The sequence below is a fragment of the Nerophis ophidion genome, linkage group LG02 (assembly GCF_033978795.1).
Source record: "Nerophis ophidion isolate RoL-2023_Sa linkage group LG02, RoL_Noph_v1.0, whole genome shotgun sequence".
Classification (NCBI taxonomy): Eukaryota; Metazoa; Chordata; class Actinopteri; order Syngnathiformes; family Syngnathidae; genus Nerophis; species Nerophis ophidion.
Window position 1 is genome coordinate 59721216 of NC_084612.1, and position 16645 is coordinate 59737860.

Genomic DNA, 16645 nt, shown 5'->3' on the forward strand with positions numbered 1-16645 from the left:
GACAGAGGTCTGTAATTTTCATCATAGGTACACTTCACCTGTGAGAGACAAAATGTGAAAAAATAATCCAGGAATTCACATGGTAGGAATTTCAAAGAATTTATTTGTAAATTATGATGGAAAATAAGTATTTGGTCACTTCAAACAAGGAAGATCTCTGGCTCTCCCAGACCTGTAACTTCTTCTTTAAGAAGCTCTTTTGTCGTCCCCTCGTTACCTGTATTAATGGCACTTGTTTGAACTCGTTATCTGTATAAAAGACACCTGTCCACAGCCTCAAACAGTCAGACTCCAAACTCCACTATGGCCAAGACCAAAGAGCTGTCGAAGGACACCAGGGAAAGAATTGTAGACCTGCACCAGACTGGGAAGAGTGAATCTACAAAAGGCAAGCAGCTTGGTGTGAAACAATTAACTGTGGGAGCAATTACCAGAAAATGGAAGACATACAAGACCACTGATAATCTCTCTCGATCTGGGGCTCCACGCAAAATCTCATCTTGTGGGGTCAAAATGAACATGAGAATGGTGAGCAAAAATCCCAGAACCTGGTGAATGACCTGCAGAGAGCTGGGACCAAAGTAACAAAGGTTACCATCAGTAACACACTACGTCGACAGGGAATCAAATCCTGCAGTGCCAGACGTGTCCCCTTGCTTAAGCTAGTGCATGTCCAGGCCCGTCTGAAGTTTGCCAGAGAGCACATGGGAGAATGTCATGTGGTCAGATGAAACCAAAATAGAACTTTTTGGTATAAACTCAACTCGTCGTGTTTGGAGGAAGAATACTGAGTTGCATCCCAATAACACCATACCTACTGTGAAGCATGGGGGTGGAAACATCGCGCTTTGGGGCTGTTTTTCTGCTAAGGGGACAGGACGATATATCCGTGTTAAGGAAAGAATGAATGGGGCCATGTATCGTGAGATTTTGAGCCAAAACCTCCTTCCATCAGTGAGAGCTTTGAATGGTTGACCAAACACTTATTTTCTACCATAATTTACAAATACATTCTTTAAAATTCCTACAATGTGAATTCCTGAATTTTTTTCACATTCTGTCTCTCACAGTTGAAGTGTACCTATGATGAAAATTACAGACCTCTGTCATCATTTTAAGTGGGAGAACTTGCACAATCGGTGGCTGACTAAATACTTTTTTGCCCAACTGTATGTGCTATTGTTTTTGGAATGAAGCTAGCGTTGTCAACATGAGCTAATATGCTAACACGTTTGTGTAAGTATAATTAACTTAGACCAGTGTTCTTTTTGTGTTGTTCCAGTTTCACAAATTCCTCAGAAAATTTACCAAAACGTCACCGTGGACCTATTGAATCAGTTTAGATGGTTGGAGAGCCAGCTTCCGCAGCTCGTAGGTCCATGAGGATGACTTCTGTTTTGTTTGTCATCCGTTTTACTGCCGTGTTATTGACACCTTTTGGAAACAATTAAAGGTATGTAAATAAACATTTGCAACATTTTACTGTTTAAATAAACATTTCTGCTTGATCCCGTTATCCAAAAAAACATGCCTTTTAAAAAGAAATAATAACTTTTAAATAATAATGTATAAAAAACAATACAATTGAATGTAGTACAAATAAGTCCAGCACTTTTATGAAGTAATGTAATAATAAGGACGGCGGGAAAGATTATCAGGACTCCTCTTCCTTCTATCCAGGAGATCGCAAAAAGCCGCTGCCTGACCAGGGCTCAGAAAATCTGCAAAGACTCCTCCCACCCTCATCAAAGACTGTTTTCACTGCTGGACTCTAGAAAGAGGTTCGCAGCCTCCGTAGCAGAACCTCAGGTTCTGTAACAGCTTCTTCCCTCTGGCCGTAAGACTCTTGAACGCATCATAATTAAATTATACCCTCAACTCCCCCAAAATGGATTAACTCGCTGGAATAAGAAAGACAATATAACATAATAAACATGGACGCATGTGAAAAAGTGCAATGTATTTATCTGTACAGTAATCTATTTATTTATATCTGCACCTTATTGCTTTTTTTTTTTTTTTTATCCTGCACTACCAAGAGCTAATGCAACGAAATTTCGTTCTTATTCGTACTGTAAAGTTCAAATTTGAATGACAATAAAAAGGAAGTCTAAGTCGAATAATGTACAGCATTTATTTTGGAGAGTGGACTTCTACGGTATCTCCTTCCTTCCATCACACACACTATCAGCAGCTTCTCTATATTTTCATAGATAAATGTCTGCCATTTAAATATTATTCCCACGTCTTGGGCTGGCGTTTTTGATGCATTTTGCTTTGCTATGGTGCTATTTTCTACGCTCCAACTGCTCCACCAAGTTTACTTGCTACAGATGCAGGCGTGTTATTGATGATTTTTATTTTTTTATGAATACCATCCACTTCTTCTTCTTAGCACTGTCCTATACATTTACTTTTTTCCTTATCGTGCTTGGAAAACTACAGTCATGTCCATATCTAGCCATAAGATAATACTCCAACTTAACACGTAGGCTGGGGCTCCTCTTTCTCCTATCCAGGAGATCGCAAAAAGCCGCTGCCTGACCAGGGCTCAGAAAATCTGCAAAGACTCCTTGAATCTGTGGCTCAAAAAAAAGCTACGCTATCGGAACAAAACATGCATATCTAAACTTTGTGTTATAAGTGACAAAGCAAATTAGTATATATCATATTATACATCTCGCCCTGAGATCGGTAGGTCGTGAGTTCAAATCCCGGCCGAGTCATACCAAAGACAATAAAAATGGGACCCATTACCTCCCTGCTTGGCACTCAGCATTAAGGGTTGAAATTGGGGGTTAAATCACCATAAATGATTCCCGGGCGCGGCACCGCTGCTGCTCACTGCTCCCCTCACCTCCCAGGGGGTGATCAAGGGTGATGGGTCAAATGCAAAGAATAATTTCGCCACATCTAGTATGTGTGTGACAATCATTGGTACTTTAACTTTAACTATCGCTTAACTCGGGGGTCAGCAACCTGTGACTCTTGAGCAACATGCGTCTCTTTAGTGCTGCCCTATTTTCTCCTTGGAGCTTTTTCAAACATTTGTGAAAATGTAAATATATAAGAGAAAACATTTTTTTGTTTTAATATGGTTTCTGTGGGAGGACGAACATGACACCTAATTGGTAGAAATCCCACTGTTTGTATTAAACATGCTTCACTGATGGGAGTATTTTGCGAACGCCGCTTTGTCTTACTAATTCTGGCGGTCCTTGAACTCACCGTAGTTTGTTTACATGTACGACTTTCTCCGACGCTGCCACAGAAAGACATGTTTTATGCCACTCCTCCTTCGCCTCATTTTGTCCACCAAACTTTTTGTGCTGTGCTTGAAGGTGAACTTTGTTGATGTTATTGATTTATGTGGAGTGTTAAGTACATCAAAAGAAGACAGCTTGCAGTTTCCTTTAACTTGGACACACACATCTATACTTTAGGCCATTATAAGTCAGTAATTTTCAGCAGTTATCTCACCCTCTGAGAAGTTTTACAATGTTTTCTCAAATGTGTAGAATAATTATTACATTTCAACATTCCTATCAACGAAGATTTGCGTCAGCCTGTGACACTTAGTAATTTTGATAGTGGGCCAATATAGCTAATAGAGACACTTACATCATATGTTGCCTTCATTGTAGGACGTATATAAGACTTTTATAGTAATTTTGATAGTAAGCTAATGTAGCTAATATAGACACTTTCACCATGTGTTGGTTTGATTATAACACTTATATAAGACTTTTAAAGTAATTTTAATAGTAAGCTAATGTAGCTAATATAGACACTTACACCACGTGTTGGTTTAATTATAACACTTATAGAAGACTTTTAAAGTAATTTTGATAGTAAGCTAATGTAGCTAATATAGACACTTTCACCATGTGTTGGTTTAATTATAACACTTATATAAGACTTTTAAAGTAATTTTGATAGTAGGCCAATATAACTAATATAGAAACTTACATTATGTGTTGTCTTCAATGTGACACTTATATAAGACTTTTAAAGTAATTTTGATAGTAGGCTAATATAGACACTTACATCATCATGTGTTGCCTTCATTATAACACTTATTTAAGCCTTAGTCATTTTGATAGTAGGCTGACACCTATATAAGACTTTTAAAGTAATTTTGATAGTAGGCCAATATAACTAATATAGACACTTACATCATATGTTGTCTTCAATAGAACACTTATGTAAGACTTTTAAAGTCATTTTGATAGTAGGCCAATATAACTAATATAGAAACTTACATTATGTGTTGTCTTCAATGTAACACTTATATAAGACTTTTAAAGTCATTTTGATAGTAGGCTAATATAGACACTTACATCATGTGTTGTCTTCATTATAACACTTATATAAGACTTTTAAAGTCATTTTGATAGTATGCCATTATAACTAATATAGACACTTACATCATGTGTTGTCTTCATTATAACACTTATTTAAGCCTTAGTCATTTCGATAGTAAGCTGACATACCTAATGAAGATACATCATGTGTTGTCTGTATTATAACACTTATATAAGACTTTTAAAGTCATTTTGATAGTAGGCCAATATAACTAATATAGACACTTACATAATGTGTTGTCTTCATTATAACACTTATTTAAGCCTTAGTCATTTCGATAGTAAGCTGACATACCTAATGAAGATACATCATGTGTTGCCTTCATTATAACACTTATATAAGACTTTTAAAGTCATTTTGATAGTAGGCTGATACAACTAATATAGACAGATCAACTGTTGTCTTTATTATAACACTTATTTAAGACTTTTAAAGTCATTTTGATCAAATGCAGAGGACAAATTTTACCACACCTCGTGTGTGTGTTTGACAATCATTGGTACTTTAACTTTAACATATGTTGTCTTCATTATTACATTTATATAAGGCTTTTAAAGTCATTTTGATAGTAGGCTGACATACCTAATATACATACATCATGTGTTGTCTGTATTATAACACTTATATAAGTTTTAATGTAATTTTGATAGTAGGCCAATATAACTAATATAGAAACTTACATTATGTGTTGTCTTCAATGTGACACTTATATAAGACTTTTGAAGTCATTTTTGATAGTAGGCCAAAATAACTAATATAGAAAATTTACATTATGTGTTGTCTTCAATGTGACACTTATATAAGACTTTTAAAGTAATTTTGATAGTAGGCTAATATAGACACTTACATCATCATGTGTTGCCTTCATTATAACACTTATTTAAGCCTTAGTCATTTTGATAGTAGGCTGACACCTATATAAGACTTTTAAAGTAATTTTGATAGTAGGCCAATATAACTAATATAGACACTTACATCATATGTTGTCTTCAATAGAACACTTATGTAAGACTTTTAAAGTTCTTTTGATAGTAGGCCAATATAACTAATATAGAAACTTACATTATGTGTTGTCTTCAATGTAACACTTAAATAAGACTTTTAAAGTCATTTTGATAGTAGGCTAATATAGACACTTACATCATGTGTTGTCTTCATTATAACACGTATATAAGACTTTTAAAGTCATTTTGATAGTATGCCATTATAACTAATATAGACACTTACATCATGTGTTGTCTTCATTATAACACTTATTTAAGCCTTAGTCATTTCGATAGTAAGCTGACATACCTAATGAAGATACATCATGTGTTGTCTGTATTATAACACTTATATAAGACTTTTAAAGTAATTTTGATAGTAGGCCAATATAACTAATATAGACACTTACATCATGTGTTGTCTTTAATATAACACTTATATAAGACTTTTAAAGTAATTTTGATAGTAGGCCAATATAACTAATATAGAAACTTACATTATGTGTTGTCTTCAATGTAACACTTATATAAGACTTTTAAAGTCATTTTTATAGTAGGGTAATATGGACACTTACATCATGTGTTGCGTTCATTATAACACTTATATAAGAGTTTTAAAGTAATTTTGATAGTATGCTATTATAACTAATACAGACATATCATGTGTTGTCTTCATTATAACACTTATTTAAGCCTTAGTCATTTTGATAGTAGGCTGACATACCTAATGTAAGTACATCATGTGTTGTCTGTATTATAACACTTATATAAGACTTTTAAGGTCATTTTGATAGTAGGCCAATATAGCTATTATAGACACTTACATCATGTGTTGCCTTCATTATAACGCTTATATAAGACTTTTGAAGTCATTTTGATAGTAGGCCAATATAACTAATATAGAAACTTACATTATGTGTTGTCTTCAATTTAACACTTATATAAGACTTTTAAAGTCATTTTGATAGTAGGCTATTATAACTAATATAGACATGTCATGTGTTGTCTTCATTATAACACTTATTTAAGCCTTAGTCATTTTGATAGTAGGCTGACATACCTAATGTAAGTACATCATGTGTTGTCTGTATTATAACACTTATATAAGACTTTTAAGGTCATTTTGATAGTAGGCCAATATAGCTATTATAGACACTTACATCATGTGTTGCCTTCATTATAACGCTTATATAAGACTTTTGAAGTCATTTTGATAGTAGGCCAATATAACTAATATAGAAACTTACATTATATCTTGTCTTCAATTTAACACTTATATAAGACTTTTAAAGTCATTTTGATAGTAGGCTAATATAGACACTTACATCATGTGTTGCCTTCATTATAACACTTATATAAGATTTTAAAGTAATTTTGATAGTGCTATTATAACTAATATAGACACTTACATCATGTGTTGTCTTCATTATAACACTTATTTGAGCCTGAGTCATTTTGATAGTAGGTTATTATAGCTAATATAGACACTTACATCAGGTGTTGCCTTGATTATAACACTTACATACGGCTTTCATTTTTTTTGCGGCTCCAGACAGATTTAAGGTTGCTGACCCCTGGCTTAACTCATTTGTTGCATTTTCAAAACATGCAACAAGCTAAAAAAAAATAGCTGTTGTTTGGACACTTGTGGTTTAGTGTTGAAGCACTTTTCACCACACTGCAGTGGCTATGCACCGCGCTGAATGTTTCTTAGGCACGTTGCATTTGGATGGTGTCAGCCTGCATGTGTATACCATGTTTAATGACTGTCATTTCCATGTTCAATCCCAGCTATCGTAGCATTCAATGAGTATTAGTTAATTGAGTAAAAATAACAGACAATACCTGCAATCGGGCTTTGAATACTTGCAGGCACATCTGTAACGGGTGCGATACTTTTGTCCTGGATAGTTAATGACTCTGCAGTGCTTCTTCCGTCCAGTGAGAGTCTCTGTTTTTGCGTCTGGGAAGGACCGTCATGTTGTCCCACCCCGTCACTTTCAGAGTGTGCATGTTTAAACGAAGCTAGAATCTGTGGTGATGGTAACTCCCCTGAGTTATTGTAGACTGATACTTGTCTGTCTGCTTCTTTAAGGATTTGACATAGATCCATGGAAAGTGAGGCCTTAGTGGACTGCATGAGCGCCACTTGTGCTTGTGCACAAGGTTCCCTCTTGGTTTCTATTGTATTTGCGATGCTTGCATGACATTCTTTGAACAATCCACTTCTCACAGAGCTCTGAGTTGCTGTGCTTGAGGAAGGAAATGTCCAGTGTTGGCCCCGTTCTGGATTCAAATTTCTGGGTGAAATAGCTGTTGACATCGTGTCTGCGCTGCTCACAGCCTCTGTGGGTGTCTCGACCAGACTATCTTCTCGAGCATCTATTTCAGCTAAATCCGTAGCTGGTGAATTAACACTGTGTTCTGTCTGCATCTTGTCTAAATGGATAGGGTTTCCCTTCTCCAAGTAAGGCATTGATAAAGACTGATTTTGATCAAACCCCTTTGGACATGTAGACTGCTCACAATGCCCTCCCTCAAAGGCACTGGAGACACAGTGCTGGGATTTCATCTGGATTACCTCTGAAGCCGTTTTGTCCATAACTTGTCCCTGACAGAAGGTATTGCCCTGTTTAGGCTCAATCTGTGGTTCAATTAGAGCCAGCTGTTCATCAGATATTATTTGTAGACATATTTGGAGGTCCGCTGTGTGAACATGAAACACGTTCTGACCAGTCGGCTGTTCTGAATCAAGTGACACGATGTTACATGGCGTGGTAGTGGTGATCGAAGTTGTGGTATCCGATCTGTTTACCAGAATCAACTGACTGGACGTCCCTGAAGCATGTGTGTATGACAAAAGAGCAGGGTTGCCTTGTGAAAAGGCTTTGACCGCAACAGTAGGTGTCTGGTTTACTTTTGTAGCAACACTTTGTGGGTCAGAGGTGGTTTTATTCAGCATGGTTGAAGGCTCGGTAGCAGCAACCGGAGTTGAGTTGGGCTCTGCATTGCTTGGTAATTTGAGCTGGTATTTTGGAAGAAAGATGTTCTTGGCAGAGGAAGGGGACGGAGCTTCATTCACTGTGGGCGTAGAAAAGACATCTCTTTTCACTTGCGATTGTGTTGAATTTGTTGGTTCGATGACATAACTGAGATTTGCAGTTTGTTTAGGCACAGCATCAGTGATCAGTTGAAGGGTTTTAGTCGAGGTGTGTCGGTCAGTTTCCATTCCCTTAGAGCAAAGTACTTTTTCCTCAGTTCTCTGCTTTTTTCTGTCCGATTCCCCACACATGTGTTTCTCGTCTACTCCTCTTTCGGTGTTGTCCTTTGTATGCATATAAAGTGATCCCGTCGTGAGCAATGGAGACGACGACAAAGAGAGATTTCTCCTAAGTGTAGATTTTAAATTGTCTGTTTGTAGACTAACACCTGATTGGATGCTCTTTGCAAGAGAAGAATCTGAATAACAAAGTTGTGTATTGCCTTTTGCAACCTTTACCTGCCTTTCTGCTTCTTTGGTAATGAATGACAATCTACTTTGCTCTTGAATTGAAGAAGACATCTTCCTGCTTTTACCAATACTCCCATCTTCGGCCTTCTCAGGACTATAGAGCTTTTTGAATGACCCGCCCCTGTACATGTACCATTTGTTGTAAGCAAACTTCTGTGATTTCTTTCTCTGGAATTTTCTTTTTTTCTGCTCTCTGTGAATGTCGCAGTGATCCCCATCAAAGCTGAGACTAGCAGAAGATGCATCCTCCACAGATGAGTTTGTCACACAAGTTTCAGTGGCGGGGATGCAGTCTATAGCGGCTTGGCGAACCAGTGGGTGATGAGCAGATGACTGCTGATTGCCAGGCGTGGAGGGTCCTCTCCGCGCAGGTGTCGTGAAATCACTCTGAAAGGAAACGTTTGAGCAGATCTTCTCGGGCTGCTGGGGAGTAACACTGAATTGGAGGGAATTGCTTCGGACTAAGGGGGCATGCTCCATAGTTGTGGAGTATTGGGTTGGTGCTGAGCGATAAAAACCAGCATTTTTGTTTTTTTGTAATCCCACTTTCATAGCCTTGTTGATCTTCATGTCAAAGTGAAAGGAGTCCTTAAATGTGTACGGCATGGGCAGGTCGATGCTACCCTGCTTCGACAGACTTGTCTTACGAGGCCTCACATTTTCCAGGAGCTTGTCCTCCACAACAGATGTATTTTGTGAAATCAGTTTGGATATTCTCTCTTCCAGTGCCTGCTGTTCTTTTTGTCGCACAGTTTCAGCTAGAACCCCTGCTGTGTTGATGTGTTCCTCAGAGTGGTCTGTGCCACTCCTTTCAAAGGTTTCGAGACGGTGGTCAGGCATCACGGCAGCTGGAGTGGAGCACTGATCATTGCCCTCGCTGAAGCCTGAGTCAATGCTGTCATGGCTCTTTGATTTCACTTTGCATACCGAGTTCTTCCACTGCTTGGAGAACATTGTTGCCTCTTGTCTCTGAAGAGGAATGTGTCGATTAGAGTTCAGCAGAGGTTGTTCTTGTTCCGTGCCATGTTTTTCGCTGTCTTTTTTGCCTCCTGCGTCTAATTTTGTTTCGGTTTTGTGGTATTCATCAGGAAAGTCATTGTGTTTTTCGACAGGACAGGTGATCTCAGCAACATTATTGGCCTCCTGCTGCAGTCGTAATGATTCATCTGGGTACTCATCCACAGATGAACCAGGGGTCAAGGAATCCCTGGATATACCCTCCAGACTACCCACGCTGCTTTGCTCTGATTCATATGAAAGGCGAGCATGAACTTGAGTGCGCTTATGCTTGTAAAGGTTGCTCTGAGTCTTGAAAGAAACCCCACAAACGGTGCAGGGGAAAGGCCGCTCGCCCGTGTGACAGCGGAGATGCTTCTCCAGGACGCTTGGCTTCATGCAGTCACGTCCACAGTGAGGACACACGTTCTTCCCTGATGACTTTGGCTTGGCTATTGGAGCGGCGGCTGCCAAACTCAATCCCGGCCGTGACTGTAGTCCCCCAACAATATGGAGTGTTAGGAAAGGAAGTGTCTCCTTGGTGTAGACTGACGGCATGGGGAGACAGAGCTTGGTCGGCTCCTGTCGGCCTGCAGAAGACCCCAGGATAGCCTGGACTGATACCCCAGGCATGGAGCGCATGTAAGCAGTCTTCTCTTTCTTTGCTTGTTTTATCTCTTGCTTGTCAGTCTCCATGGTAACACTGCTGCTGTCGTGACGTCCGAAAAGCCTGTCTGTTCATACCTATAAGATACGAAAAATTAGGACATCACTTGCTTTCAAACGTTCCTTGTTAGATAATAGATCATGTTAGGGGGGGGGGGGGGAATCACACCAACAATGTAGCTTTACTATGGATTTTGGATGTGGTTCTGTCCCTTCTGTATTGGCGGAAACTGAGATTTACAGTTCAGTAAAAATATGAATATGCTGTTTTGACACAGTTGACCAGACCTGGGCAAATTAAGCTTTTCAATCTGGCCCGCCGGACATTCCCAAATAATTTATTTAGATCTTTAAGATCAAAACTGGAGCTGCCATTATGATGTGCAGTAGGGGTGTTGGAAAAAATCGATTCGAATACGAATCGAATCGAATGCGTTGTGCGATTCAGAATCGATTCTCATTTTTAAAAAATTGATTTTTTATTTATTTTTTTTTTTTTATCAATCCAACAATCCACTACACAGCAATACCATAACAATGCAATCCAATTCCAAAACCAAACCTGACCCAGCAACACTCAGAACTGCAATAAAGAGCAATTGAGGAGACACAAACACGACACAGAACAAACCAAAATGAATATCATCAACAACAGTATCAATATTAGTTATAATTTCAGCATAGCAGTGATTAAAAATCCCTCATTGACATTATCATTAGACATTTATAAAAAAATAAAAAATAAAAAAGTGGCATCTCATAAGCTTGACCACACACTGTGTCCAATGTTTTCACGAAGATAAAATAAGTACTATTTTTGGTTTGTTTAATAGTTAAAAACAAATTTACATTGTTGCAATCAGTTGATAAAACATTGTCCTTTACAATTATAAAAGCTTTTTAAAAAAAAAATCAACTACTCTGCTAGCATGTCAGCAGACTGGGGTAGATCCTGCTGAAATCCTATGTATTGAATGAATACAGAATCGTTTTGAGTCGGAAAGATATCGTTTTAGAATCAAGAATCGAATCGAATCGAAAAAAATCTAAATATTATCAAATCGTGACCCCAAGAATCGATATTGAATCAAATCGTGGAACACCCAAAGATTCAATGTGCAGTCATGTTTTCAAATGACCATTAGTCTTGAACTATACAAAATATTTCAATGGTTGGAATCTGCGCTTTTGCATGATATACCAGATACTATGGTAATCCTATAAATTACTATGTAATCTAATGAGTTACTATGGTAATAGAATTAGTTACTATGGTAATCTAAGTCACAGCAGCTCAGACAAGGCACCAAGCAATGTGGGTGGGATGCGTTTCTTCAGAGTGTCAACCTGAAATGCGGGTGTCAAGGACAGACGCTCAGCTCAGTGCCCGTGTGGTTAGAGTCATACCATCCATCCATCCATTTCCTACCGCCTATTCTCTTTGGGATTGCGGGGGACGCTGGTGTCTATCTCAGCTACAATCGGGTGAAGGCGGGATACACCCTGGACAAGTCGCCACCTCATCGCAGGGCCAACACAGATAGACAGACAACATTCCCACACTAGGGACAATTTAGTGTTGCCAATCAACTTATCCCCAGGTGCATGTCTTTGGAAGTGGGAGGTAGCCGGAGTACCCGGAGGGGACCCACGCAGTCACGGGGAGAACATGCAAACTCCACACAGAAAGACCCCGAGCCCGGGATTGAACTCAGCACTACTCAGGACCTTCGTATTGTGAGGCAGACGCACTAACCCCATACCAAAGACTACAAATAAGTTAAATTGTCACACACACGCTTGGTGTGGCAAAATTATTCTCTGCATTTGACCTGGGATTCATTTTTGGTGATTTAACCCCCAATTCCAACCCTTAATGCTGAGTGCCTAGCAAGGATGTAATGGGTCCCATTTTTATAGTCTTTGGTATGACCCGGCCGCGGTTTGAACTCACAACCTACCGATTTCAGGGCGGACACTCTAACCACTAAGCCACTGATAATGGGACCCATTTCGTCCCTGCTTGGCACTCAGCACCAAGGGTTGGAATTGGGGGTTAAATCACCAAATGAGTCCCGAGCGCTGCGCATGCTGCTGCTCACTGCTCCCCTGGCCTCCCAGGAGGTGAACTTGGGGATGGGTCAAATGCAGAGGACACAGTGCGTGCGTGACAATCATTGGAACTTTTTAACAGACACGGAAGGAGATTTTTACAACAAAGCTCTAAAGCAAGGGTGTCAAACGTACGGCCCGCGGGCTGGATCAGGCTCCAAACAGGTTTTATCCGGCCCGCGGGATCAGTTTGCCAAGTATACAAATTAACCTAAAATTTTGGAATGAAAGAAACAGCTTTTCTACATGTGTCTACTGGATGTTGCAATAGCAATTATTTGTATCTCTTGATGATGGTACATATGTACAAAATAAACCACATGATATTAGTACATCAATCGAGGAAAATGATCAAACTACATACATGGTATACTGTAATTGGATTTTGATTTTTTTTTTATCCATCCATCCATCCATCCATCCATCTTCTTCCGCTTATCCGAGGTCGGGTCGCGGGGCCAACAGCCTAAGCAGGGAAACCCAGACTTCCCTTTCCCCAGCCACTTCGTCTAGCTCTTCCCGGGGGATCCCGAGGCGTTCCCAGGCCAGCCGGGAGACATAGTCTTCCCAACGTGTCCTGGGTCTTCCCCGTGGCCTCCTACCGATTGGACGTGCCCTAAACACTTCCCTAGGGAGGCGTTCGGGTGGCATCCTGACCAGATGCCCGAACCACCTCATCTGGCTCCTCTCGATGTGGAGGAGCAGCGGCTTTACTTTGAGTTCCTCCCGGATGGCAGAGCTTTTCACCCTATCTCTAAGGGAGAGCCCCGCCACCCGGCGGAGGAAACTCATTTTGGCCGCTTGTACCCGTGATCTTATCCTTTCGGTCATGACCTAAAGCTCATGACCATAGGTGAGGATGGGAACGTAGATCGACCGGTAAATTGAGAGCTTTGCCTTCCGGCTCAGCTCCTTCTTCACCACAACGGATCGGTACAACGTCCGCATTACTGAAGACGGCGCACCGATCCGCCTGTCGATCTCACGATCCACTCTTCCCTCACTCGTGAACAAGAATCCTAGGTACTTGAACTCCTCCACTTGGGGCAGGGTCTCCTCCCCAACCCGGAGATGGCACTCCACCCTTTTCCGGGCGAGAACCATGGACTCGGACTTGGAGGTGCTGATTCTCATTCCGGTCGCTTCACACTCGGCTGCAAACCGATCCAGTGAGAGCTGAAGATCCCGGTCAGATGAAGCCATCAGGACCACATCATCTGCAAAAAGCAGAGACATAATCTTGCGGTCACCAAACCGGAACCCCTCAACGCCTTGACTGCGCCTAGAAATTCTGTCCATAAACGTTATGAACAGAATGGGTGACAAAGGACAGCCTTGGTGGAGTCCAACCCTCACTGGAAATGTGTTCGACTTACTGCCGGCAATGTGGACCAAGCTCTGGCACTGATCGTACAGGGATCGGACCGCCACAATAAGACAGTCCGATACCCCATACTCTCTGAGCACTCCCCACAGGACTTGCCGAGGGACACGGTCGAATGCCTTCTCCAAGTCCACAAAGCACATGTAGACTGGTTGGGCAAACTCCCTTGCAACCTCAAGAACCCTGCCAAGAGTATAGAGCTGGTCCACAGTTCCACGACCAGGACGAAAACCACTCTGTTCCTCCTGAATCCGAGGTTCGACTATCCGGCGTAGCCTCCTCTCCAGTACACCTGAATAAACCTTACCGGGAAGGCTGAGGAGTGTGATCCCACAATAGTTGGAACACACCCTCCGGTTCCCCTTCTTAAAGAGAGGAACCACCACCCCGGTCTGCCAATCCAGAGGTACCGCCCCCGATGTCCACGCGATGCTGCAGAGTCTTGTCAACCAAGACAGCCCCACAGCATCCAGAGCCTTAAGGAACTTAAGGGTCTCGTCCACCCCCGGGGCCTTGCCACCGAGGAGCTTTCTAACTACCTCAGCGACCTCAGCCCCAGAAATAGGAGAGTCCACCACAGATTCCCCAGGCACTGCTTCCTCATAGGAAGACGTGTTGGTGGGATTGAGGAGGTCTTCGGAGTATTCCTTCCACCTATCCACAACATCCGCAGTTGAGGTCAGCAGAACACCACCCGCACCATACACGGTGTTGATAGTGCACTGCTTCCCCTTCCTGAGGCGGCGGACGGTGGTCCAGAATCGCTTCAAAGCCGTCCGGAAGTCGTTTTCCATGGCTTCCCCGAACTCCTCCCATGTCCGAGTTTTTGCCTCAGCGACCGCTGAAGCCGCACACCGCTTGGCCTGTCGGTACCTGTCCACTGCCTCCGGAGTCCTATGAGCCAAAAGGACCCGATAGGACTCCTTCTTCAGCTTGACGGCATCCCTCACCGCTGGTGTCCACCAGGGGGTTTTAGGATTGCCGCCCCGACAGGCACCAACTACCTTGCGGCCACAGCTCCGATCAGCCACCTCGACAATAGAGGTGCGGAACATGGTCCACTCGGACTCAATGTCCAGCACCTCCCTCGTGACATGTTCGAAGTTCTTCCGGAGGTGGGAATTGAAACTTTCTCTGACAGGAGACTCTGCCAGACGTTCCCAGCAGGTTGGTCCGGCATCCTCCCCCACCATTGCAGCCAACTAACCACCAGGTGGTGATCGGTAAAAGCTCCGCCCCTCTCTTCACCCGAGTGTCCAAGACATAAGGCCGCAAATCCGATGACTTAACTACAAAGTCGATCATGGAACTGCGGCCTAGGGTGTCCTGGTGCCAAGTGCACATATGGACACCCTTATGTTTGAACATGGTGTTTGTAATGGACAAATTGTGACGAGCACAAAAGTCCAATAACAAAACACCACTCGGGTTCAGATCCGGGTGGCCATTCTTCCCAATCACGCCTCTCCAGGTTTCACTGTCGTTGCCAACATGAGCGTTGAAGTCCCCCAGTAGGACAAGGGAATAACCCGGGGGAGCACTTTCCAGTACTCCCTCGAGTGTACCCAAAAAGGGTGGGTACTCTGAACTGCTGTTTGGTGCGTAAGCACAAACAACAGTCAGGACCCGTCCCCCCACCCGAAGGCGGAGGGAGGCTACCCTTTCGTCCACTGGGTTGAACTCCAACGTGCAGGCTTTAAGCCGGGGGGCAACCAGAATTGCCACCCCAACCCGTCGCCTCTCACTGCTGGCAACGCCAGAGTGGAAGAGGGTCCAGTCCCTCTCGAGAGAAGTGGTTCCAGAGCCCTTGCTGTGCGTCGAAGTGAGTCCGACTATATCCAGCCGGAACTTCTCCACTTCGCGCACTAGCTCAGGCTCTTTCCCCCACAGTGAGGTGACGTTCCACGTCCCAAGAGCTAGCTTCTGTAGCCGAGGATCGGACCGCCAAGTGCCCTGCCTTCGGCTGCCGCCCAGCTCACATTGCACCCGACCTCTATGGGCCCTGCTATGGGTGGTGAGCCCATTGGAGGGGTGACCCACGTTGCCTCTTCGGGCTGTGCCCAGCCGGGCCCCATGGGAACAGGCCCGGCCACCAGGCGCTTGCCATGGTGCCCCACCTCCGGGCCTGGTTTTATCGTGATAGATTGAAAATGAACACCATTGACTGATAAACATTATCACATCATTCATTCAGAAAATATAAATAATGACAAATAAAGATAGAATACTATTAACCGCGACATGTAAGTGTAAAAAAACAAAAACATTATAATTTGTACATTTTCAGAATGCGCTTCTTCTATTTTTAAACACAGAAAACAATCTGAAGGTGTCTTTATTTTTAAGTTATCGTGCAGGGATTTTACTAGTCCGGCCCACTTGGAAGTACATTTTTCTCCATGTGGCCCCCGATCTAAAATGAGTTTGACACCCCTGCTCTAAAACTTAGTGATGTATCAGATGTGTCAGATTGTAGGTTCATATTTCACCGTGTTTGTAGCATTTTTGTTGCGTTTCGCATGATTGTAAAATATGTGGATGGAGAGGGGGTGTGACATTCATATGTAGTCAATATTCAGTGTTTTATCATTCATAGTTAATATTGTAAATCCTACATTCAGTCAAACC

The 16645-nt window shown here is 42.0% G+C and overlaps 1 protein-coding gene across 4 annotated transcripts in view; it reads left to right on the forward strand.

Moving 5' to 3' along the window:
* Positions 1 to 16645, forward strand: part of pdrg1 (p53 and DNA-damage regulated 1) — a 45596-nt gene that overhangs the window by 27735 nt on the left and 1216 nt on the right. Inside the window, exons 6-7 of one of the 4 annotated variants that reach the window (XR_009804313.1) lie at positions 1283 to 1453; positions 1681 to 2123. The exons of 1 other annotated variant lie outside the window; for it this stretch is intronic. Coding sequence is in view for 1 of the 3 variants with exons in the window: in XM_061887583.1 (XP_061743567.1) it covers positions 1681 to 1705 (25 nt within the window). In the remaining 2 variants the exon portion in view is untranslated. Of the gene's footprint in view, positions 1 to 1282; positions 1454 to 1680; positions 2124 to 16645 lie in introns of those variants that run through there. 2 more of the 4 variants (XR_009804320.1, XM_061887583.1) reach the window with 2 other exon arrangements.